General features: G+C 38.2%; 1 protein-coding gene across 1 annotated transcript in view; it reads right to left on the bottom strand.

Moving 5' to 3' along the window:
- The window catches only part of PRKCA (protein kinase C alpha), a 324,537-nt gene that overhangs the window by 62,747 nt on the left and 233,915 nt on the right, over nucleotides 1–27,875 (bottom strand). Inside the window, exons 6-8 of the mRNA XM_078848471.1 lie at nucleotides 12,713–12,869; nucleotides 12,458–12,592; nucleotides 11,738–11,834 (exon numbers count right to left, since the gene is read on the bottom strand). Coding sequence (XP_078704597.1) covers nucleotides 11,738–11,834; nucleotides 12,458–12,592; nucleotides 12,713–12,869 — 389 coding nt within the window. The remainder of the gene's footprint in view (nucleotides 1–11,737; nucleotides 11,835–12,457; nucleotides 12,593–12,712; nucleotides 12,870–27,875) is intronic.

Raw genomic sequence — 27,875 nt, 5'->3', positions numbered from 1 at the left:
GTGCTGTCTAGGGAAGATATTCAGAAATTATTGTAGAAATATCCTGTAAGACAACATGCAGCGGTACTAAAAAAAAACCAGTCCAAATGTGATTATACTGCAGCGTGTGCTATCAAAACTCGGTAGGAGCAGCAACTCCATGAATGCTCAAAATAAAGTTGTTTTTATAAAATTTGCCCATTTTTTAAAGTGATACAAGTTCCCACTAATTTACAATACGGAACCATTCAAAAGAAAGCAGGGCTTGATTTAAGCAGAAAATGATTACAAGTATCAAAATTCTCAGTGATAAATTGTTTAATGTGGACAAAGAATATAATTATTTTGCAAAAAACTTATTAATAGAATTCGGTGGGAGACCTTGAACTAGTGCTTCCTGCCCCAGTACCAGCCCCAAACTACCGTGGGGCAAACAGGGCACCAGAAATTCTGCTACTGGTTTCTAAGACAATTGGTACTCTATAACCAGGTCTAAACTGATAAACTTCCATGCCAAAGACAGAAGTAATTATTCTGAAGACAGGCTAGATGTGTTTTGTCAATGATGTTTCAAAAATGCAAAAGCAAACAAAAACCTGTATACAAATGCAAGTTTCATCTACTGAAAAAAAAAAATCTCTCTCTTATTATAAAGCTGTTCTTACCAGACTCCAATAATTTGATAAATGCTAATGTTTGTGCTGTTTAAGGCAAATATTGTAGACCAGTATCACAGTGTTCCTGAAATACTGATTTTGCTATTAATTTATTTTCAGTTTTGAAGCATTACATATGGTCAGGAACATAGTCTCCCTTGTGGTCTGCTCCGGCTGTTTCTATTCAATTCCAATCACGTAAATTTAGGAACGCAACCTCTCCGGTGGTCCAATGTAAACTGATTACTTACAAAATTATTTCCAAAGAGATGCTAACGTCAGTGGTGATTAATTTGCAGAATGGTGTATGAAATGACGCTTTTGAGAGTGGGCTCATCAGTGATGCTAGAGCTTTGACAGCAGCAAGTAAAATGTTTCTGGGCAAGAATAAGGGAAGGGATTCGTAATAATTGGTTTATAGAGATAAGACAGAAATCAAAGGAGCATTGCCTCTGAAAATGAACCCTGGCTGGGATAAAATTGGAATTCTTGGGAGTTATGTTACCAAATAAGTGTGCTGAGTCCCTACCTTCCTTTGATGGAATTACACTCCTTTAATTCACATGAGCCAAATGTTAATTATATCCACAAAAAAGTACTTGTATTGCATCTATATGCACAGTGCAGGGGTGAACTGCACAAGGGCTAAACAGTTATGGACTGTTTATCAAGGAACAGGATCTTTCGAGCTGTAACTGTGTGGTGCAGGCAGCAGCTGACTCATCCCCCAGTTAGCCACTTGTTCCCCTGGAAGCTGGAAATGAAGTTTTCCACCTTGCATTGCTCCATTTCAATGTCCTGATTGTGTTTGTACAGTAATGGAAAAAATTTAGTTTAACTTTTCAGTTCTATATGCTAATCTGGATGTGTTAATTTACAGTTGGCTTTTGTCTTGTGCATGGTCTTTTGCTATGAGATGGTCTTTTGATTTACTATTTACTTTTGTTTCATGTTTGGGTGATTGTAAGATGGGATCCACTTGCAATTATTCCTAAGTGTTATGTATCCCAATATCCCTGAAAACCCTGAATTAAAAGGCAGATGAGAATTTATTTAAAAAGTATCTGCAGACTATTCTACACAAATCAGGTTAATGGTCACCTCCAGGGGGGAGGTATTTATATTTAAATAGAGAAGCTTGCAACGTGCCTGAATGAATCAACTTTCCTTGATGAAACCAGACTGTTTTTTTACTTTGCAACAGGAAACAAGAGATGATCCCTACTGTGACAGGGCAGTTCTCTTCTGAAGATGTTTTTTGAGGCAAAGACACCAAATAAAAGATCAAGGTTAAAAAAAAAAAAAAGAAGATAAGAAAAGTCACCATAAAACTGGCTGCATAAGAAAGCCACATGATTATTATATTATGAAATATATGGCAATGAAAAATCATCATTTTTATTCTTTATTTAGTCCAATATTAATATATCTGATAAAATTATGTCAATATAATGTGAACATGTGATCTCAAAGATAAGAAATCTATTTTTAAATTGGATTTCCTATGTTTCATGCCATTTATTATCTACAGCTGTTCTGGATCTTATAATATGTTAAATATAATTTTCACAAACTGATGAAAATGGTCCCAATGCCATTTTGGTCGTAAGTGTTCTTAAAACAGTGTACAGTACAATACTTTCGGAAAATAATCTTTGTCAAGATTAGGTTAGCTTTGTACTGCTTGTGTAAGTTATATCAGTAGTCTTTACCCTCCCCCAGCATGAAAAGCTGCTAGAAACACCACATTACTATTTTTTAAAGCAATCTTACATGCAAATCAGAAAGTCCTGACATATATTTTTCAGGGCTAAGATATTATTTTTAATGGAAATAATTCTGTGAGGTGGCCTTTCAGTGAAATTAAAATGGGAAGTAAAATAGGTGATTTGGTAATCCAGGCACCAAAGCATCGGTTCAATATTTGTGGGCATTATATTCTATGGTATACTATAGTACAGTATACCTATATGAATATATATGTTTGTGGTATATTATACCATAACATAGGCATGCTATACACTGTATATATTTAAATATACAGTGAAAATAGATATAATCTGATATATGGAATTTATTCAACAGTTCCACAAGGAGAAAATAATCATGCTGTTTATCTAATTAAAGATGCACTATTTCCATTTTTCAAGAGAAGAACCAACTCATTTAACAACTTCTTAAAAATAAAGACATGCTGCACCTGTCCGGGTTTTGATGGCAAACTTTTAGTTAATGAACTTTTAATTTTAGGACTACATTATGGCAAATTACAAAAGATACATACTTCGAAAATTGGTGGTGGGGGTGATGGAGGGTGGTTTATACACTAAAGCAGTTTAAACTAGGAAAAAATAAAGTGTATCCTTAAAAGGCGATAAGAATGACAGCAATCCAAGTGTAAGAAAGTGCAAACATTCAGAAAAGAGTTTTAATAAAGAGAAATGAGCAAGAGCACACAGAGGAGAACACTACCTTTAAGAAGCGGATATTTATATGACAGCCCTGAAAAAGACAGGAGAAGGAGAAAAGCTTCTGCATTAGTAAAGGGCTAGCAAAGCAAAGCACCAACAGTTAGTAGCAGCAGTACACAAGGATAAAAGCAGCAACTCTAATACAAAGCAGAAAGTAAAAAAAATGGCTGTGTCAGTTGTGCAGATCACAGCAAAATCAGGAAAAAGGAAATACCCTCACCACCAGTAAGAATCATGGAACAGTACAGTAGGATACAGTGACTTAACACTCTCTATATCGGACTGTTATTCATTTTGTAAAGCGGATGAGACATTTAAAGCAGCTGATACTAATGATTTAATTAATGCTGACCTCAGTCCTGTACACACACACACACACGCTTCAGATTATGCGTGTAACACCACTGATAGCATTACAAACGCCAGTAATCCCATAGATAAGTATGTGTATGAGTGGTTGTAGGACTGGAGTCTTAATATCAAAACTACAATAGGGAGATGTGATGCTACAAAAAATCCCCTTGGGATTTTCCCCTTAATTGGAATAGTTGGGGACTGTTCTCCGGCACAGGAGTCTGGAAGTTTTACCAAGGGGTCATGCAGTCACTCTTCATGCCCTCATGTTCCCTCTAGAGAGAATAAAGGGCAAAGGACTGCCTACCACCGCTTTTGGGCGGTCAGATCAATTTAGTGAGCACCATGAGTGGGATTCATATGCACAGGAACTCAAAGAAGAAAACCTTTTCTAAATTGAGAACAGGTGTTACTTCCGTCAGTTAAATCAGAGACTCTGGTTGATTCTAATTTTATTTGAACTAGTTCAGCTATCTTTTGTGCTTGGCATACAGACAACTTAATGTATGGTGGGATGAATATAGGGGGATGGTGGAATCCTATTAACTAAAGGCAGCATTATTTAGTGGTTATTGGGTGATTGCCATGATGTGGTCATTTGCAAGCTCTGGATGGTACTTAGAGCCTGTGGTATATTTCATTCAGTCAGCTAAACAGAGCCAAACATTTTTTTTACTTTTTTTTGTTTTCTGCTTTTCAGGACATCGCATCAAAGGAAATATAAAAAGAGGATAAGATTGTTAAGAGCAGATTTATGAGTTATGGATACACTGAGAATTATCTTAAAGTTGGTGAGATTAAAAATTTGGAGGAAAGCTGACCCAGTCAGTGCATTTATTGCCCCTTGCTTCTTTGGCCATTTTCTTGATTCTGTTTTACAGTTGTTTGGATATGGTCCAATAAAATAAATGATGGGTTGCAAAGCTTTGTGGGCAAATGGAAGACCTGGAGGGAAAACTGGGCACCCACAATCCACTATCCATCAGTGCCCTAAGTTTATACAGAAGAATTTGCTTTATTTCTGTCTATATTCTTGTAGGTGGTGTAGAATGCAACATGCCTATAGGTAAGATTACCTGATACTTTGAGGTATAAAACCCTGTTTTCAGTTTCTTTTAACTGTACCGAACAAACCATTCCGGCTGATATTTTCCATGTTGCTGGTATACCTAATGCTATTTTAAAAAAATGTTTTTTACGTTTCTGCTAAAGCAGTTCAGACATTTCTATAAATGAGATTAGGAGAAAATATCTTGTTTTGCCCATGTTAAAAAAATGCCTTCATCTGTTTCACTGAGACGCTCTAGTGCCTCCAACCTTTGCAACAGGGACTTCATTTTAGCACCCCATTGTGTCAGGAATGTATCTTTTTGCTGCCTGTGAAAATTCACTCAAATTAAGCCTAGTTATTAGCCTCTGAAATATTGCAGTTTGCACATGGCTCCGTAGAAGCTTCTTAGAGTTTGGCAGATAAATTCTCTGAAGCTCCCATCTGCAAATACTGCTTTTTCTGATAGAAGAAAAACAAAATAAAGCTATGGGAAACACATTTAAAACAGAAGAAATATTTCTTTCTAATGAACTAACAACACTGAAAATGCCTGTTAAAAAGCTAAATTTCACTCACGCAATCTTGACTTTGCTGTGTTTATCTACAGAAGTTTCTTCCTCCCTGAGCAAATCTTTTTTTGCTCTGTCTGCTCCCAGATTTAGTAGGAAACAGACATATCAACCCTAAACTGCACATGACTCAAAATGTTATAAGTATTTTAAAAAAACTGGGCTAACCCAATGGAATGTTTATTCATGCACTAACTGGGACATATTGCTTCTCTTAAAATGGATTAAACTTGCTCCTAAATAAAGATGAGCAATTGTCTAATCTGTGTCTTTCGCTAACTCCTCCCCCTCCCAATGATCTTCAGAACATCTCTTTTAGGAAGTTCTCCTAAGTTCCTTTGTCAATATTTTCATAATTCTGGAGGAGCTCATCTGGCCACTGTGTCTTACCAATACTCACTAACCAATTTTTCTCTTACCTATTCTGGGGTGACACTCTTCCATTCATTATTCCTTCTGACGCTTAAGGAAAATGTATTTCTGTCATCAACATCCTCTCTCATGAGCAAACGAAGCAAAGAATTAAATACTCTGCATTGGTAACCTATTTCATCATTAAGATTACACTGGGTAAGGTTTTGAAAAGTGCCTAAACAACTTGGGAGTCTAACTCCTATTTTCAAAAGCCACTTCGGACCCTAAGTGCCATGGACTTTCAATGAGACTTATACTCCTAAGGGCCAGATTTTCAAAGGTATTTAGGGGTCTAAAGATTTAGATAAGTGTTTAGTGGGATATTTAGAAGTACTTCGGCACCTAACTCACATTCATTTAAATGGGAGTTAAGTGCCCAGGTGCTTTTGAAAACTCCACTAGCTGTCTAGCTGCATCTTTAGGTGCCTATATAATCTTGAAAATGTATCCCTAAATGGTGCCTTAATCAATTTTGAAAATGGGTCTCAGGCTCTTCAGAACCAGTTATGTATTTCTGAAAATCTCTTATAGACCTCATCAGTTCTTGACCATTTAACTCTTACATTTTGAAGTTTTTCTTATCCTTTATTTTTGCTCCATTTTAAATTGGGCATTCAATTTCAACTTCTAAAGTTTGCAGCCACCCTTTGTAGCTGAGGCTTTGTGTACATCTCACCTGCCATTTTCTAATATTTAGTATTTGTGTTTCTTTATTCATACACAATAACTTTTTAAAAACTATGCATTAATTGCTAGATCTTACATATTGGCCATGAAAATATATAGTAGCCCACTTTGCTTTAAACAGCTCTCATGTTCCCTTTTTCTCCCACACCAAATTTCTTCTACCAAATATTCTGGGAATATTACCTTCTGAAATCTTTTTCCCTTTATTTATTTAGACTCTGAGTCATCCAGATTCTATTCCATTGTTCCTCCACTATAGGGCCTATAAAAAAAATTATCACGCTCAGAATGAATTCAAATTGACTTGAATACTGTATCATGGATTGGAAAATGGGCCAAGGACGATAAACTGAGAACTTGTTTAACATGTTCAATGCCTGATACGCTCTATTCTTTTTCACCTCTATCCACTATAAGTCAACTGATACCTGTTCTGGGCTATCATCTGGTTTCTGATTGTTCTTCAGGTCTATCTGTCCCTGTCCTTTGTGTTCTTGACAAAATTATGTCTTTGGTAAGCTGGCTCTCAGGATCAGCAGCTTTTCCTTGAAAGGCTCCCAAAGCTGACTGGGAACTGGTTGCAGATGGCAGAACAGCAGCAGGGATCACCTAGAACGTGCCACTGGCTCAAAAACAGCAGCATATTTCTCAGCATAGTCTCCCTATCCACTTAGGGTAGCTTACCTAAAGAAAAAATGAATAAACAAGCCTAAAATTAGAAGGAGACAGACAACGCAAGGACACAATGGGAAGAGAGATGATCACCGAGTCAGCATCAGGTGTACCCCAGTAAAATAAGGGTTAATTTGGCTTCGGCTATGCTAGCAAACATGTAGCCCTACAATGAATTACATTTAATTTGCTTATGCAAAATAGGCCCCCGAAATGCACCTTTATTGAGTGGAAGGGAAGAGAAAGAAGATACAATAAATAAAAGAGGCTTGCTCTATTTTTTATATAAATGTTATATACCGGTAAAAACTCAGCCATAGCCAGTAAAATAAGAGCTTTATTTATTTACTGTCTTGCTTACCAAAAGCACCCAGGAGCTGAATAATTACAAGAGTCATATAGAGATCACATCCCATTAGTTGCGCTTGTCTATTTGTTCTATGAGAGATGATTTTCTTTGATTTCTAGAGTGCTGAGCTACCCAAGTCAGATTTCTACTATTCAGGTGCCTACATCACTGCTTGTTAGACACACAACACAGTAACTCCTCTTAAAAACACATAAGCACATACTCTGAATAGGTGCCAAATATGAATTTCTCACAAGGAGGGAAAATGGCTCACATGATAGATCTATTGTAAGACCTCACAAAAAGAATGAAACCTATGCCTATTACAATCAAACATTCATTGTAAGTCATTTCAAGTGTGCAGGACTTACTATTTGCAGTATTTTACTCACAACAATGGACACTAGTTTATTTCATTAATATTTCAGTTAATAAGTGTAACTAAAGAATATTACTGGCAAATCAGGTAATAAACATTTAACTAAATAGCCAAATTCTCTCAGATGCTTAGTGCCCTCAACTTACATTAGAGTGTTAATGCTCAAGCATATTTTGCCAGTCATGTTTTATATTAAGGATACATTTATAAATAATTTAGAAAGGTTACTACATGATTAAGAGATGTTAACTTGTTACAGACATCAGTAGCTGGGCATAAGCATATTAGCAGACGAGTACACATAAGAACAGCCATACTGGGTCAGACCAAAGGTCCATCTAGCCCAGTGTCCTGTCTTTCGACAGTGGCCAATACCAGGTGCTTCAGAGGGAATGAGCAGAAGAGGCAATCATCAAGTTATCCATCTCCATCATCTACTCCCAGCTTCTGGCAGTCAGAGGCAAGGGACACCCAGAGCATGGGGTTGCATCCCTGACCATCTTGTTCAAGAGCCATTCATGGACTTCTTGTCCATGTACATATCTAATATTTTTTTGAATCCTGTTATAGTTTTGGCCTTGACAACATCCCCTGGCAACGAGCTCCACAGGTTGATTGTGCATTGTGAGAAATACTTCTTATGTTAATTGTAAGAACAGCTGCCCATAAATTTCATTGGGTGACATCTTGTTCTTCTGTTATGTGAAGGAGTAAATAACATTTCCTTATTCAGTTTCTCAACACCAGTCATGATTTATAGACCTCTATCATGTCCCCTCTTAGTCATCTCTTTTCTAAGATGAAAAGTCCCAGTCTTTATAATTTCTCCTTGTACAGAAATTGTTCCATATCCTTAATCATTTTTATTGTCCTTCTCCATACCTTTTCCAATTCTAATATATCTTTTTTCAGATGGGATGACCAGAACCGCAAGCAGTATTCAATGTGTGGGCATATCATGTATTTATATAATGGCATTATTATATTTACTACCTTATTATCTACCCCTTTCCTAATTGTTTCTAACATTGCTACCCTTTTTGACTGCCACTGCAAGTTGAGCAGATGTTTTCAGAGAAATATCTACAGTGTCTCCAAGATCTCTTTCTTGGGAGGTAACAGCTAATTAAGATCCCATCATTTTGCATGTACACTTGGGATTATGTTTTCCTATGTGCACTGCTTTGCATTTATCAACATTGAATTTCATCTGCCATTTTGTCACCCAGTCACCAAGAAGGCGTTATAGATGGTGACAAATTATCATTATCAGCCAACTATTGACCTGTTGGATTAAAAAAAATAATTAACTAACCATTTATTAACACTATTAGTTTATAAATGGTTAACATATTATTTATAAATGTATTGTTAATATGAAGTGTGACCATTTTTCCTGCTTTTTTGGAGGGGTTCAAAATTTGAAATATTTTAAATCTGTAATTCACATATTTCCAGCAGAAAGAAAAGGAGTACTTGTGGCACCTTAGAGACTAACCAATTTATTTGAGCATGAGCTTTCGTGAGCTACAGCTCACTTCATCGGATGCATACCGTGGAAACTGCAGCAGACTTTATATATACACAGAGAATATGAAACAATACCTCCTCCCACCCCACTGTCCTGCTGGTAATAGCTTATCTAAAGTGATCATCAGGTGGGCCATTTCCAGCACAAATCCAGGTTTTCTCACCCTCCATCCCCCCACAGAAATTCACTCTCCTGCTGGTGATAGCCCATCCAAAGTGACAACTCTTTACACAATGTGCATGATAATCAAGTTGGGCTATTTCCTGCACAAAAAATATTTCCAGCAGGTTCATGATCAAGAGCATATCATTACAACTTCCTTGTGCTTGTAGCAAACTGTAATTACTGACAAACTGTTTTCAGATCACACATTTAGTGGTAAAATGCCCAAAACAGACAGACAGAATGAATATATTTTTGAGGAAAGTGATGATGTTTTAAAAGAAAGCGCTTTCTCCATACTTCTCAGCAATAATATTGACCTAGGCTTTGATTCTCCCCCACCCCCGCCAGTTCTGACCATGCCTTATATCACGCAAGTTCCTACCTTGTACCCTGTACTGACGTTATGCCAGGACCCATGATTGCTGATCCACGGTAGGCCAAAGAGGAGACCACACTTTTCTCATAACGAATAGTCAAAACAAATGAACATTAGCTTCATCTACTTGCGGCAGCTAATGCCCAACACCAAGTGCATTACCCTTTCTTTTGGCACACGTCTTTGTGCTGTTGCTGTCTTGAGAAATGCATAACTAGATTTTCATTTCTACATTATCAACACCCTTCATGAACGAACACACACACACACACACACACACACACACACACACAGTAACCCAGCTCAAAAAATTGTATACTGCACAGTAAAACCTAAAGGATGAAATAACACACAATCTATCAAGGGATTTTTCATATGCCATCATTCATTTCAGTAGTCTCCATTTAGTAAAATATTACTGATGAATATATAGAAGAGATTTAAAGTGTAAAAAAATGTATACTTTAAATGAGTTAAAGCTGCTGAAAAGGCGGCATTTGTTATCCAAATTCAGGGCCTATGATCATTTTGCATTTTGTGGACAACCCAGATTTTTTTGCGCACATGAAAAATAGTGACATTTGAACAACACTGAAATATCTTCTGAGAACATAAAACAACTGCTTCAAGTTTTTACCTTATTTACAACTTTATGTGGCATTATGACATTAGCACTTTTTTTTATCCCTTCTAAAATGGCTCTTACAAAAGGTTGTAAGAAAATAAAAAAAACAAACCAAGTGACATATTTTACCATTACATATAACCCGCTGGCCCCACTCCCACATCAACAAGAAAAAAAAACGTAAAAAAAGAAATCCTAAAATTTTCGCCACATTTTTTTGTGTCCGCAACATCAACTTTATTTGTCTACGGACAGCCTCAAAACAGCACTAGATGTCACTTTAAATTTGAAACACCAATATTCAGAGTCCAATGGGGAAAAGTCCAATCTTGATAGGATAAAATGTGAACAGGATCTTGAGTAGGAAAGACCTAATTCTCCAGCATAAATTTATTTTTCAGTAAGTACAATTGTACATGGAAGAAAATGAAAATATAAACTGGAGTTTTAAACACTTCTCAAAGGTATAAAATAAATCCTATTTCACGCTGCAGACCACAAGTATAGTACCTGATCCCAACATAGACTCAAGAGCAGTAGAAGCACCTATTCTTTTTGCAAGTGGAAGGCTGTTTTTCCTCATTTCCTCGGGTTAGCCTGTCTTTTATAACAACAGTGCAAAATTGGTAAACATAAAATCACAATGTCAGCGCTAAAGAAACAGGCTTGGGATTGTGTGCGCACAGCAGGCATTTTATTTAAGTCTGAGATAAATAATTTGGGTCAAATCCTCAAGTGCCTTATTAGGAGAGAGGAAACATGCCACGAATGTCTCAAAAAAACTGTAGATGTGGCCAGGAACAATACTGAGTTCACAAGAGTTTGCTCCTGTAGAGCCGCGAATATAAAGCCATTCCCACCTGTGCCAGGCCCTGCTGATGCTGGGTCTGTCTAGGTGCAATGAGTAGCAAGTATTCTGTTGGAACATCCTCCGTATGTGCAACAAGAGGCAGGACCAACCATTCCAATTTGCATCACAGTAGGCAGGAAATATCTGCTGCAGATATGGGTTTTTTTGGCAGTTTCTCTTTACTGCACATAAGCAGAAATGTCCCTCACTTAGTCTGAGACTTCTGCACCCGCATCAGTGCGTTCAGCGATTCAGGACAAAGCCCTTTTGTAAATATTTTCAAAGCTCTAATTAATCACTGCTTGACAAATAATAATTTCCGCTTAAAAAATTAAACTACTGTGCATTCCCTGAAACTAACATTTAAATGTTAAAATGATGCTGGTTCTGGGCCCACAGTTTAACGTTACTGACTGAAACGATCAGCCCAATCTTCTAAGTAGCCCAAAAATACACGCTACAAGAACGCACAGCAAAAATTATAATATATCTCAATGATGATCCACCTCATTCTTTTTTTTAAAAAAGCATTTCTGAGTTTAATTCATTATATAACAAGGGGGAAACATATGAAAAACATAGCTAGCACCACTTATATATAATCCTCACCTCAAACTTCTGTCTGAGTTCTACATTTCCATCATCATCAGCTTCTGGAATTGGGACATTGTAGTATTCACCTTCTTCCTGATTAAGCAACTTGTACCTGTGGAACACATGGGGAGCGGGGACAGGCCAAATTAATTTTACTTCTCTTTAAAATATGATTTAGTATCCTATATGTGGCCTGTCTGAAATATAGGATGAAATCCCATCCCTACTGAAGTCAATGGCATCATTCCCAGTCATGTCAATAGCGACAGAATTTCAACCACTGTCACAATAGTGTAGTAAAACTATTTTATAAGGTTTATAGTGGACATGCAATTCATTAAATAAGACAAGGATCCGACAAGATGTTGTTTTGTAAAATCAGTTACTATACATTTCTGAGCAGGGTTATGCTGACCATGATATATTTACTGTTATAGGCTTGCATATTCAAGATCAAAATCACGCCCACATTGCCAAATTCTGCTCTCAGAATTGAGTTTGCAGCACCGGCTGGTTGCAGGAGGAGTTTCACACACACATTCAAACGCAGACTTTTGCTTTTAGTATTTTAATTTTGGGGGGGATTATTTATAATTTAACTGCTCCGTGTTTAATTTAATGATCCATGAATTTACAGCATATGAAATTATGCAAAAAGCATAAGGAAAGTCTTGGGGTTGAAAATATTGCTATGTAACTTTTTAAAATTTCCTCTTTCTCTAAGGCACCTCTTACCATCCACATGCTGGCATTTTCATAAGCTCTGACACCCCAAATGATAGAGATCCCATGAAATCATTTCTAGTTGTTCGATCCCAGTCCCAAACTTCTATAGATAACCGTCGATCTTTGTCCGTAGGTTTCAATTTACTACAAAAGGGGAGAAAAAATTAGAAAAAAAATGGCACGTTTTAAGTTTTCAAAAGTACAACTCAATAAACCATGCAGTGCTACATAGATAACATAGCATTACAAAAGGATTTAACTTACAATGTAAATGACTCATTCCAATGTGGGTTTAGAGTGGAACGGATAGTTTTTGTTTTTTGTTTACTTTCATTCTTAGGGTCAGGGATAAGTTTCAGCTTCACATATGGATCTGAAAGTCCGTTTGGATCCATAGGGATTAAGTTTTTTGCTTCTCGTACTGCAAATATAAAATGTATATATGTATTATGCATCTATTAACAGAAGAGAAATAGCTTAATGCTATTTAAATAGCACTACAAAACATTATTAACAGAATAATAACGTTAAGTCAAAGGTAAGAAAAATGTAGATTACTGATTTTAAGCTGGTTAGAAAATAAAACTAACAAAAACCCTATGCAGATCCACTATTGAGATCAGGTGAGTGGACAAAACTTTGACTGCTGTGGGCTGAGGTTCATTTACGGATATTTGCTTCTACCCTGAGCATGGCAGGACGAAATGGTCGGTGAGTTAGACAATGCACATAAAACACTGGCACACAACAAATGTTATTTTCTGCCCATGGTATGATTGTTTAGCGTCCAAACCGAACACAAAGAACTTCTAAGTTGGTAACTATTCTATGTGCCTTTATTAACTTGGACAAATAGCAGTACTGTATTACATTTTGCCGCACTTGCAAACATGAATAAAAGGAGAATTTAAGAAGTCTGGGAACACAGCAAACAGATGCGTTGTTTGTTCAATTTCTGAATCACAAGACCCATCTTATTGTATTCAGCAGCCTACAAGAGTAGGATACCTTTGCAAATGTTGGTACCTTGACTACAAAAAGATGTTAAGTTGCTGCCATGAAACAGAGGGCTGAGAAGAGCATCTTTTAAATTCTGTAACAGTTTGAAACTGGTACATATACAGCAAAGGGGATGTTGGATAAACTGTAATTGATTTAAGTTCAGAAGGCATTATAAATGCACTTGGATAAACCTGCAATACATATGAAGCCAAGTGTCAGGGGCTATTTTACTTAATGTACTTTTAAAGTAATCTATATGCTCAATTATATAACCACAGGGTTGCTTATTTTGGTGCTTATACAGCCTGTTAACAGGGCCGCAGGTACCTGAATTGTGAACAACAGATTTCACAAGGATGTGTTGCATTGTGGGTAAGCTGTACACATTTTTTTATAATTTTATAATAATGGAGAACATACAATGTTAAACTCTCTACAGACTAGATATTCATGAAAATGTTAGATGGAGCCACTACAAGAATAGGAAAAGGCATGTCAGAAACTTAAATCAAGGTTACTATGCTGTTTTAATTATCTCAAGTTCCACAAGAAAGTTGTGGTTGCTTCCAATTTTCTGATATGGGGTGGGGAGCACAAATGTGCCCATTTTGTACTTTCTAGATTCTGAATTAACACCCCACACGGTATTGATCCCAAACAGGTGTGTGAGACAGATGAGAACAGTCTATAGTCTGCACACAGGGACATTCAAGTTGGGGGTCTCACGAGGCCATACCCTGAGAGGTGTCGAGCAACTGCTGACATCAGTGGGAACTGATGCATTCATCAGAGGATCAGTACACCCAGATTTTGGTCCACTAGTGACTGCATCAGCAGCAAGCCTTAATTAAACAGTCCAGCAGCCACAGCAGAGGAGTGCTTTAAATTAATGAGAAAATGTATTAACTGAAATTCTCCTCTGTGCAGAAAGCCGTCACAAGGCCAATGTGCCATGAAAGTCATGCTACCTGGAGTGTTTACGTGGGGCTTAAGTGGTACAGCAGCTTTGTGTTGGCCCTCAGACCAGGGGTGAATTTCACCCTATCGAGAAACTCTCCACACCCCCAAACTTGCCACTTTGTGCTGAACTCTAATTAACATTAACGCAGATTCCATTTGTGGAACAATCGCAGAGCTTGCAACAGAGATCCACAGGACGTATCACAGAGGACAATTTGGGCCTTTCAGTTGCAAAGCAAACTGTGGGCTGAATAAGCCTATCCAAACCAGAAATATAAACAATGGCTTGTATGTATAAAATTTTGCTCACTGGAGTAGCCTTCTGAGCTACACATTTCACGGTCCTGAGAGCTCCATAGTCCCCAGAACTGCTCTGACTTATACTCAGTCTGCCTATGAGCTCAGAAGGGCTATGAACAGCCAAGAACAGCTGCAGTGCAGCGGTGTTCTGGCCTTGGCTTCTTCCTCTGAGCCCGTCCCTTGGGGCTGCAAGGGATGCTGGCGTAGAGCTTTTCTGCCAGTGGTACACCATTCCTGAGTACGGTGGGGGGCGAGAGGGGAGGAGGAGAGCAACTGCTTTTAAGACACTGGAACAGCATAAAGAGGCCTCAAGGCAATGGAGACTCTTGCCTCAAAACTAATAACCCTTATTTCTTGTTTTAAATATCTAAATTCAATCTGTCGTCTTTCAGTGCAGCAGAACATTCCATTTCCAAGCTCTGCCACATGCATGACAGCATTCTGTCTTGAACCAAGAGAATCCCCACTAATTCCAAACGTCACATACTAAGATGGCAAAATTTTCCTCAAATATTTTAATAAATAAACAAGCGACGGATTTTCTTTAACTTAACCCATCTGTTTCTGTCTAACTTTGTGTTTTTAAAAATTAATATTACACTCTCCCACCCGATTTCACAAAATGGTAACACTTTGCTGTGAATATAGTTAAACTACACTAACAGGTGTATAATTTCCTGGTATCCACAACCATTGCTTCTCTTTCTTTGCCTTTGTTTGTTGAAACGACTGAAGACACACGCACTGGCTTTAGAGCAAAATAATATAAAACTGCTTAGTATGCAGCCATTATTTGACCCTAAGTTTGAACCGGGAACTTCTGAAGAAGAATCTTGTGATATATTGATTCTAATTGAATGTTTCTTGATTTCGTATAATAATTAATGTATTTCATAAACTGAAGTTTAGAAGCTCTCTGCCTGACCCACATGCCTGATTAGAAAGCTATTTACAGTAACTAAACCTATCCACAAAAAGAAAAGGAGTACTTGTGGCACCTTAGAGACTAACCAATTTATTTGAGCATGAGCTTTCGTGAGCTACAGCTCACTTCATCAGATGTTTACCGTGGAAACTGCAGCAGACTTTATATACACACAGAAATCATGAAACAATACCTCCTCCCACCCCACTGTCCTGCTGGTAATAGCTTATCTAAAGTGATCAACAGGTGGGCCATTTCCAGCACAAATCCAGGTTTTCTCACCCTCCACCCCCCCACACAAATTCACTCTCCTGCTGGTGCTAGCCCATCCAAAGTGACAACTCTTTACATAATCAAGTCGGGCTATTTCCTGCATAGATCAAGGTTTTCTCACATCCCCCCCACCCCCATACACACACAAACTCACTCTCCTGCTGGTAATAGCTCATCTAAACTGACCATTCTCCAGGTTTAAATCCAAGTTAAACCAGAACATCTGGGGGGGGGGGTAGGAAAAAACAAGAGGAAATGTTTCCTCTTGTTTTTTCCTACCCCCCCCCCAGATGTTCTGGTTTAACTTGGATTTAAACCTGGAGAATGGTCAGTTTAGATGAGCTATTACCAGCAGGAGAGTGAGTTTGTGTGTGTATGGGGGTGGGGGGGATGTGAGAAAACCTTGATCTATGCAGGAAATAGCCCGACTTGATTATGTAAAGAGTTGTCACTTTGGATGGGCTAGCACCAGCAGGAGAGTGAATTTGTGTGGGGGGGTGGAGGGTGAGAAAACCTGGATTTGTGCTGGAAATGGCCCACCTGTTGATCACTTTAGATAAGCTATTACCAGCAGGACAGTGGGGTGGGAGGAGGTATTGTTTCATGATTTCTGTGTGTATATAAAGTCTGCTGCAGTTTCCACGGTAAACATCTGATGAAGTGAGCTGTAGCTCACGAAAGCTCATGCTCAAATAAATTGGTTAGTCTCTAAGGTGCCACAAGTACTCCTTTTCTTTTTGCGAATACAGACTAACACGGCTGTTCCTCCTAAACCTATCCACCGCAGCAAATATTTACAGTGGTTGTGTCTGTCTGCTTTAGGATGCTCCTACTATAGAGATATCTGTTTACACTAGGCTTCATACCATCTATTTGCCATTGATGCTACCACCAGTCCAGCTCCAATGCTGATAGCAACAGTGGAAGCTGGTGGCTGCCCAAGTTTTAACCACAATCTTCTCTAACCCTGCTTGGTACAGATCTATATGACACAGAAGCATATTCAGCTCCACCAGAGGGAATGATAGCATCAAGTGGTAGCAAAGGTGGGAAATTTTAGGCAAGAAATACTAGGGAGACAATCTTTCACTACAGCTGAAAACCCACACTGTGGTCCTATATAGGCATATTTTCATTTGACTTGCGTACCAAATGTTAACTGCTCTGAGACATCAAATGTGGCAAGAACACATCTGTTGAGCTGACTGTATTGTGTTTCTGCTTTGGAATTTAAAAATTGCACATCTTTAGATTTTTAATTTAAATACTTCATGTTAATCATTCAGCCGGTGTCGAGATGTTTTACTTTGCAATTTACCAGCTGTCAAGCACAGATAAGAATGAAATCAACATAGCTTAACATGTCACATAATTTCATGTAAGTTCACAATACTATCAACTCATTATGCAATTTATTTACTTAGAAGCTAGAGGTGCAATATTTGGAAAATAACCATGCCCAATAATTGAAATGCTGGGGATACCTTTATTTTCTAAACATTATCACAAGCTGTAAAGGAATTTATAATTTTGCTGTAGGCTACAATTTGGTTTTACAGGGGGCCTTTCATTAATAACATATCCCTAAGTGTTTTGTAGAAATTGAGTTACTGTAGATATTGTAACCAAGTGACTTTGTGCATTCACCCTTTGCTTTCACAGTCATGGATATTAGAAACTATTTTATCTAGCCAGGACATGAGGATCCTGGAATGTAACCAGAGTCAAGGAAAGGAAATTTTGTTTTAACTTATCTCATGTCACAGCATCCTCCAAACACTGAATTGCATTGTCAGATTCTGAGTATAAGATGAAGTACCACCTAGGACTTGAACCTATGACTTCCTGGCCTAGCTGTTAGAATGGTACCATCTGAACCACCCAAGCATAATATAATACGTTGTTTACTCTCAGGATTCATAGAGCTGGAAGAGGACAGCTTTCAGCAGTATCCAGCAGTCAAATGACTCGCAAACTATGGCACCATTTTCAGAATAGGATCTGTTTTCCTTCTGAAAATAAAGGCATGATTGTGGTGGATTTACAACTGTGCACTGCTGCTGTCAAATAGAAAACAACATAAACAATGACAAAGACAAAGACCCAGTACGGATGTCAGAGTAAAGCACGGTGAAATGCAGAATTATTAGCTAACGTGACACAATAGTGCCATTATCCTAAAGTATTAAAGGTGCTATACAAAGTCAAACAACAATTTTATTCAGTACCATGTTTGCACAATATACACTCTTCAAAGTAGTAAAAAAATATACATTTTTGAATATTTGTCAACTAATAAGAAAACTATATGAGATATTTTAAAATGTCAGGGGGTGTGGAATGGGCCACTATGTAAATATCAGCTGACAGGTGTATTTGTATATTGTATTTATACTACTTGCTTAAAATGAATGACAGCGCTTGCCCAGGTGAAATTTTACTTTTTACAATACTTGTACGTAACACACAGAAAGCAACAAAAAGGACAGCACAGTCAAATGATCTGCTACTACATTGATTAAATCTCTATTAATCTACAGGATCCAAATGCATGCTTACAGCTGATAAAATGGCTGAGAAAATGTTAATTGAATACAACAAACTTATGTGAAAAATAAATGTCCTGTTTAGAAAGGCAGTGTAGTCCAACGGATACAGCACTAGATTGGGAATGAGGAAACCTGAGTTTCAGTTCTGGCTCTGACACTGACCTCCTGCCTCACCCCGGTCAAGTCACTCTGCCTCTCTATGCCTGAGTTTCCCCTCTTAGTTGATTGTAAGTTCTTTGGAGCAGGAACAGTCTCTTTCCACATGTATGCATTCCACCACCTGGTACAATGGGCCTTTTGGAACCTGACACTAAGGCAATACAAATAAGTAATGATAATGTTTATCAAAATGATGGCATGAGAAAAACAAATCAACCCACTAAACTGTAATTAGCAGTATCTTTTCAATTTGGGAGATAAAAGCTCTCCCACCCTAACTTCCATCACATATCTCTGCTTTTCTCTAGAAGAGAGCTCAAAATTAATGAAAAAAATTGTATTTTACAGCACCACCAGACAAAGTTAATAGAGATGACACTGGATTGCATAAATGTATTAAATAATTTCAAAGCAATTTACCCATGATACTAGCACAATCATTAAGTGTATAATAAGTAAATTAAATAAATGCTTATACAATGCTTTAAATATTCAGAGCACTTAATAAACCCACACAATACTCCTGTGAAGTAAGCACTTATAATCCTCATTACACAAATGAGGAAATGAGCACAATACAGCCCTGATTCTGCAATGTATTTAAGCACATACTTAAATGCTTTTGTGAACTGGGGCCTAAATGACTTATCCAAAGCCAGCATCAGTGTAAGAGCTGAGATGAGATATCAGGAATTCCTCGCTCCTAGTCCCTGGGTAGAGTATGCAGCCACTCTTATCTTTGTATCTTATCTGCCTGACTAACATGGTTGTTCGTAGGGGCCCCATCATCTCAGGATCTGAGAACCCAGCATAAAATTAACAATATTTCTCTTCCTTCCAGCCAGTGCAACAAACAGTCTGATTAGTTGATAGATTTTTGCCTGTGTGAGCAAGAGTGTATGTTGTGTGTCTGTGTGCGTGAAGAAATTATCAAGGGAAATCTAAAGTTGAAATAAATTGTGCATTTAATTCTGGGTGTAGTCTGTTCTGTGCTCATTGTTCTCTCTCGCGAGAGAAATTGTCACGGTATATGGCCAGCTGCTGTGAAAGTTCTGTCTCCTGCACTTATGAGCCTCCCGCTACTGATTTATAGTTTTATTGTTCTAGAAGAAGATAGCTGTCCTGAGGGGAAAAGGCTGCAGAGGGAGAGGTGATCTCTTAGGTAACACGGGCCAATCCCATGGACAGCTTTGACTATCAACACAGAGGCCTTGAACTGGACTCTGTATTTAGTGAGGAGTCATTGAGCATGATGGGAAATGGGGGGTGTCACACACACTGGATAGGTTTCGAATGTTCACATACTAGCTATATGCTACAATAAATGAGCAAATGTTATGCTCGTGCTGCATATTTTGAATGCAATACATAAAGTGTCCATTTGGAGGAACTGTGGGACAACAATAAGTCTCAAGATAAAACAGATAACCTGACTGAAATCAGCATCCGAGCGGGAAAGGAATCATATTAACCTGGTCCCAGGTTTGATGTTTACCATTTCTTTTACATTTTCATTTACGTATGTTTTAAAATTATTAAAGGAGAAAAAGATGTAGAAAACAAAAAGGTGCCACATAGGGTACAATCCCATTTATTCAACTATATTTTTAAGTTAACTGCACTGGAAAGATTAGTCATAATTGTTTCTTAATATAAATTAAACCACTGGGTGGTTTAAACGAAGATACTTTTTGCAACTTGACACATTCTGGATGTGCACACATCCTTTCCTGTGTGTCACATAAAGGCATGGCGTTCTATGGGAAGGGAAGAGAAGATTCAGGCTTCATCAGCCTCTGAGGTTTTCAGAAAAATGAAGCACCTCTTATTTTGATCGGCACTATACGAGATATGAGAACAAACAACTGAATCTCCACACACAAATTAGCTTTCCAGCTAGACTATTTTAAAAACAATATTTTAATTGAGCAAGCTATATTTAAATGATAAAGTATTTTAAAAAAATAATGTTTTTAGACCTTTTTTTGCCATGCTCTAACTAGGAAAACGGACCAAAATTATAAGAAGCAACACGTCCAAAAAAGCCTAAATCTTGAGAGGTGCAGAGCATTAACAAATCCAGTGAGAGTCGTAGGTGTTCAAACACCACTGAGAATCAGGCCCCCAGTCCTTTATCTCAGAATCATACAAATTGAAGGGACCTCAAAAGGTCATCTAGTCCAGTCCCCTGCACTCATGGCAGGACTAAGTATTATCTAGACCATCCCTGACACGTTTGTCCAACCCGCTCTTAAAAATCTCCAATGATGGAGATTCCACAACCTCCCTAGGCAAATTATTCCAATGCTTAACCACCCTGCCAGTGGGGAAGTTTTTCCTAATGTCCAAGCTAAACCTTCCTTGCTGCAATTTAAGCCCATTGCTTCCTGTCCTATCCTCAGAGGTTAAGAAGAACAATTCTTCTCCCTTCTCCTTGTAACAACCTTTTATGTACTTGAAAGCTGTTATGTCCCCTCTCAGTCTACTCTTTTCCAGACTAAACAAAGTCAATTTTTTCCATCTTCCTTCATAGGTCATGTTTTCTAGACCTTTAATCATTTTTGTTGCTCTATGTAGGGAGATACTATTCTTATCTGAAAAGATTATTGCTCTTGCAAGTAACTTAGGCAGCATATATTCACCATATATTCTCTATACTAGGCAAAAGTCCGTTCAAATGAATGAAATATCTGCATCACTGACTTCATGACTTTTCAGCATAGAAATAATGGATATGTTGAATGAGTGCATAAACTGTTCCACAATAAGATGCTAACCACACGATACACAAACATAATATGTGCTCAGAGCAGTACTTAGTCCACAGAAACTTGTCCCATCAATTCTTACTTTAAAAAGTAAACTGAATATATAAAGATAATTTTTTTAAAGTAAAAAGTAGACTTGCCCTGGCTTGTGTGTAGTAAGCTGCAACTTGACAGGAGTTTTGCATCTCTATCTATGCTCCACTTAACAGTTGTTCTTACTGTTTGCTGCTGGACTTCTCCAGGACTGGTGTCAGGATGTCCTCAGTGGAGGTCCTATGTCTCTAGAACTTATTCCTTCTTGTATTCTGCCAGAGTCTAAATTTAGCTTCCTTGTACCAATCCCCTTCTCTCCTCCATTTATAGGTATCTGAGGAAAAAGGCACTTGGGAAGATGAGATGTGTGCTGTTCCTACTCCTCTCTACAGGTTGCAAGAATAGTAGGGAAGTCTGGAAGGCAAGTGGGAGGCTCTGAATGAGACACCCACCGATTGCTTTCTGTAGCTAGGGGCAGCTCTACCAATTTTGCCACCTCAAGCAGTCGCTGCCAAATTGCCGCCGCAGGACACGGACTGCCGCCCCATTCTAAATGCCGCCCCAAGCACCTGCTTAGAAAGCTGGTGCCTGGAGCCGGCCCTGTCTGCAGCCCACCACGTCAACTCTGGCTGAGAGGACTTTAAAGTTGGGGAAGGGATGACTCCAGCTTTGTGGTAGTTTTCCCCATTCTCCGCTGCTCCTTTTCTCTTATCAAATCTTCGTCCATGAGGCAAGAGGCAGGGGAAAGATAAAATTTCTCTTTCAATCCTTGAAGAAATGAGCCATGGTTACCATAATTTACTGTAAATGCTGTTGAAATGCCCAGGAGGGATTAAAGTTGGTACACTGCCCTTAACTGAATCATTGCAGTAAGATATTGTATGGTCATTAGTATTCTGAGGACTCAGCAGGACAAGAGTGAAATGGGATAAGCGAAGGATGGAGCAGCAGCCTTCAGTATGAATCTCTCAAGCTAAACATAATTCTTTAGCTCAGTATATGTAATTTTAGTAATGTGCTGATAGCTTTGGAGCTTGGACAGTTCCAGCCTCTGACAGAAACAATTTCTTGACTTTTATTCCTAGAGTCTAATATGAGACAGGTGAGGAGCTGAATAAATGATATTTGCCCTGTACAGGATGTACACTATTGGAAGGTTTTCATTAAAACTCCTGTGAACACACCTGCGCAGTAATTTTTAACAGTGTTCTCACCCTAATTCTCTGTGTTTAAATTCTACCTAGGGATGCTTAGCATGAAATGAAGCCGAATTTCCAGTTATTAGTTACACTGATGCAGAATCATTCTCTGAGGCTTAGATATGGAGAGCTCCCTGGAGAAAGAAATAACTGAATAGCCTTGGCACAGGCTGCTGATCTAGGAGGCAGCACTGTTAGCTAGGGGACAAGAGAGTAAGTTGCAAGACTATTTCTTTCCTACCCCTCACTGCAGGAAACACTGAATGGGGAGAAAAAACAAAAAACAACCTTCCAGAAACAATAAAGGAGGAGTTCAAAGATTAACTGGGAAGGAAAAGACGTAACTATCTTCTAAACACAGGCTGTTAAAGAAAAAAATGTCATTATCTTGCTCCTTCTTGTTTTAAGAGATCTGGCCTATCTGTATTTTTGTCTGCATAATTAGTACCCTTTGACATCTTTTTTCAACTGATCAAGCATTTCTTTTCTTGAGGGAACAGGATGATGATACTTGCACTGAACAGAGAGCGTAAAGAACTACCATCTCATTGGTCCACCTCTTTGATGACATCCTATTTTTAACAAGACAGGTCAGATTCCTGTAACTGGGGTGTCAGGATGCAGAAGCAATTCCCCTCTCCATTAGAAGCATGATATTTTGTGTGTGGTTAAAACAGAATAAGCCAAATGGAAAATATCCCTAAGAAAAAATGAATTAGGAGTCTTTTTTGGAGACCACCTGTCAATTGGCGTTCACGCTGAGGAAGCCACAGTTTAACTAAAAAAAACAAACGCACGCACTTCCTTCTCTCCTTTGTGTGACCCTTTACAAGCTTGAATACTTGAACGATACGAGGAGGAAGAGTTCTATTTTACAAGGTAATAATAAAGTTCTTGAGATGCTAAATAAGGAGACCAACAACAATTATCCTGATAATGGATGGAGATAACTCCGTAGGAGAAAATGGTACCTGTGCTGTGATAGCATCCTTCTTTCATGGGACCAATATAGGAAAATATTCAATGGAATACGTATTCTCTCTTGCACTTCCAGTTCTGCCTGTCACACTTACTGGAGCAGAGTTATGGTAGCGGTCAGCAGAATAGTATTAATAAGAACAGAACAGTATTAATGATTCATACTTTAGTAATTATCCTTTCCACTTCTCTATGAAGACTTTTTATGAAAGAATACAATAACTGTTTTGCAAACACTAGCTAAAGAAGCTCACTACTCTACCATGAGAAAGGTAAGCATTTATCCCCATTTATAGATGGATAAACTGAGGTACAATCTTTTCCAAGGTCACAGACAAGCTAATTATTGAGTTTGAATTAGAACCCAAGAATGTCTTGGCCCCCAGACTTCTGATGAGATTGTGCTTTTCCTCTAACTGCTTACCATGCATATGACAAGCCTTTACAGCCTGCAAGACTCGTCTATTAGCAACATTTGTTTTGCTTTATAGTCCTATACTTCTATTCTATTCATGTGAAGAACAAATGCACTTGCAAAACTGCTCTATTGTGACCTTCTCTCACAATTATCACATTGAAATGTTTGCCCTATGGAGCTACTTGAAAAACTCAATTGTATAATCAGCACCAAAATGAAATACTTACGCCACGGTTCTTCTGTGGCAGAGGAAAACAATTCTGTTTCTAATTTCCATGTAGTCCATCACCACTACAAAATCCTATAATGTAAGGCTTTCCTCTAACAAATGACTATTCCTAGCTACGCTAAATCCTCTGAATATCCTGTTGGAGAGCAATGCTCACTTATTACTCTCACATTTACTGGATCCTGATGCCATAATGAGTGCGGAATATGAAAATGTCTGCATTTGATAGGCGATCTATCCAACAAGGTATACAAGAGTGATTAATTTTCTTGACATATTAAGGTGAAAAAATAGCTAATTTTAATGTTATCATTTTCTTGGGTCCTTTATTAATATATTCTTTCATGCCAATAAGAAATTTACCATAGTCTCTACTACCCTTTAATAAGAACTTGGAGCGACTGGAGTTTCTCTACTTTAAATTCACACCGAGAAAGATGTACCTTTTTTATTACAGAGCTGGAGATCTCCTGGGTTCTATTATACTGTTTCACTAGAATATATTATTAGTTATCTCCCTTTAAACACTTTCTCTGTTGTAGGATAGGATACCTTTTCAGAACAATGTGAATTTTGATAGGGAAAGCACTTCCTTTGCAATATGAAATTGCCAGCACATGGTATCAGACCATCAGATCCTTATTTAATTATCTGGTGGGCCGTTTCCAGCACGGATCCGGGTTTTCTCGCATCCCCCCCACCCCCATACATCCACCCCCTGGATTTGTGCTGGAAATGGCCCACCTTAATTATCATGCACATTGTAGGGAGAATGGTCACTTTGGATGAGCTATTACCAGCAGGATAGTGAGTTTGTGTGTGTGGTTTTTGGGAGGGGGGTGAGGGGGTGAGAGAACCTGGATTTGTGCAGGAAATGGCCCAACTTGATTATCATGCACATTGTGTAAAGAGTTGTCACTTTGGATGGGCTATCACCAGCAGGAGAGTGAATTTGTGTGGGGGGGTGGAGGGTGAGAAAACCTGGATTTGTGCTGGAAATGGCCCAACCTGATGATCACTTTAGATAAGCTATTACCAGCAGGACAGTGGGGTGGGAGGGGGTATTGTTTCATGGTCTTTGTGTGTATATAATGTCTACTGCAGTTTCCACGGTATGCATCCGATGAAGTGAGCTGTAGCTCACGAAAGCTCATGCTCTAATAAAATTGGTTAGTCTCTAAGGTGCCACAAGTACTCCTTTTCTTTTTGCGAATACAGACTAACACGGCTGTTACTCTGAAACCTTAATTATCTGTGTTCTTCAGTTTATATTTTGAAATACTTCCATAGGGTTATATTAGATGTAGTTTAGTTTGGGCATTTGTGTCTCCTTAAGGAAAGCATTAAGCTACTACTTTATGGTAAAAGCAAACTTACTACTGATCTTAGTGGGAATCACAAGGAAACAGCTTAGAAGAGCTGGCCCACTCTACAATGAGCACAGCAGGCGTTGGATGCTGGGATCACCAGAGAAGGTTGAAGAGGTCACCAGGAAGCAAGAGAAAATGTGCAATTATATTCTGTTACAGTACAAATCCCTCTCACATGCAACAAATCTTCTGGGATCACCTTGCTCAACAGCAGTTACCAGCAATTCCCAGTGACAGCTGGGAGTTACAAGCTGGTCAAGTAGACAGATTGCTCACACACATTCATTTTTAAAATCACAGCTAGTACCTTGTAGGCAGTAATAAAGTAGCAAGTCCTTTATTTCGGTGATACTCTCAGTGCAGAACAATATGAAAGTGATGTTTATGAGGCGGATGCAGAAAGATTCTAATGTGAGCTCACTGCTAACCTCATCTGAACAGGCTGGCTTTTTAAAATATGGATAAAATGAATGGAAAACCTTTAGAGAAGACAAAGAATTCTCACAAGGACCCAGAAATTAGTCAAAATTCGCCAGGTTTCATCAATGATGTGGCAGAGTCGTGTCACTCAGCTGTTTTATACTTGTAAGTTTTGTGGCTTCCCTAACAAAAACTTGAATGTTCACAGCCATTAATGTAGCTTCTCTTCGATTAGGAAATATTGACTTCAACAGCCAGGAGTAATTTGGAAAATATACAGTTGGAATTAGGGGCGAGGAGAACTCCACTAACTCATAGCGAGGCTATATTACATGGCTGGGCAGCCATCCACTGCTCCTATCTTCTTCAAAGAACATTCCAAGGCTACTTTTTTGCTTTTAATAACACAAGCCTCATTATATACAAAACTAGTTCCTATATTCTCCATAACTGAGGAACATACACGTCCAAAACTGACTACAATGGATGGCAAAATAGTTTTTTTTTTAAGATTGAGAAGTTTACGTAACATTAGGAACATAAGATGACAGCAAGTCAGTGGCACCCTGGCTCAAAATGAGTGATTATGTCAATTTGGCAATTCTCTGTTATAAGATGCTGTCAAATTCAACTCCTAGCAACTGTTAGGCCAGGGTTTAAAATCTCAGTAATGTGACTATTTTTTACATTTCAGTGTACCACGCAAGGTTATTTTCTCACAACAATTTCCGTTAGCTCAGTATAAAAATAATTTTAGAAAGGAGGGGAAAAAATCAAAAGTCTGCCACCTACAGATTCACTCACTGCACAGAATCAGATGGTAAGATTATAAAATGGGATCAGCAAAAAACAGAACAATTCAAGAAAGGAGATGTGCTTTCATATTCATCAAATATATATGTGCTCTGAGTGGAAGTCAATACAATATAACAAGCAGCAGGCTTGGGAATAATAAAAGCATGTTTAATAACAGCAACCTGCCAACAAACCATAATGTTAACATTAAGTTTATAAGGAAAAGGATACATAGAGCTAATTGAAAACTATTCAAGAGATTTCCTAAACAAAGAGCAACAACAACAAAAACCCAAGGTTTACTGCCTTCAGGTGCATTGAAAAGAAGAAGAGCTCTAAAACCTTTTTGCTTAGTGAACCATGGATTGCAAACTCCAGGCCAGCTGAAACAGAATTTGGTATTAATATTTTAGAACTGCCACAAAGAAGCATACCTTCTTGAATAAAAGGTTAGGGTCAACAAAATGTAGAAAATGCAGTATTTAATTGTAATGTGTGCATAAACTTATAAAATCTAGTGAGCAGAGTAGCAAAGCATTTCATTTGTCAGGACCAGGACATTGCATTTGAAGGAGATGCTGCAACTGCAGACAGCTGTTGAGCTGAGGAATATATAAATCTTTCAACTTGCATGCAACACAATTACCGCAATTTGCACAAAGCTCCTAAATGAAAATGGAGAATTGTCCTGGCTACTAGTTTCAAATCCACTTCCCCTTGTTAGGTCAACATGACCCTGCAACCAATTTCAATTTCTGACCAATGACAGACGTAATTTTTTGTAAGATCTTTCAATCCAACAGTTGTGTTCAATGGAAGGGATAAAGAAAAGAAAAAAACAAGAAAAAAGAAAAAAGAGAACTCCTTCTGCCACTCCCCAGACTTTTCACGCCCTCCCTGGAAGGAATGCTAATTGTCCTAGTCTCCCACTGACCTCCCAAACTAACACCCTCTTCCTGCATTTGTAAAACTCATAGGAAGCCAATTTCTAGGTATTATCCATTTAAGAACTTGCTAATTGTTCAGCTCAATAAAAAATATTGAACAAA

This window comes from Lepidochelys kempii, chromosome 14 (genome assembly GCF_965140285.1).
Source record: "Lepidochelys kempii isolate rLepKem1 chromosome 14, rLepKem1.hap1, whole genome shotgun sequence".
Lineage (NCBI taxonomy): Eukaryota > Metazoa > Chordata > Testudines > Cheloniidae > Lepidochelys > Lepidochelys kempii.
This window is presented reverse-complemented; position numbering and strand designations above follow the sequence as displayed.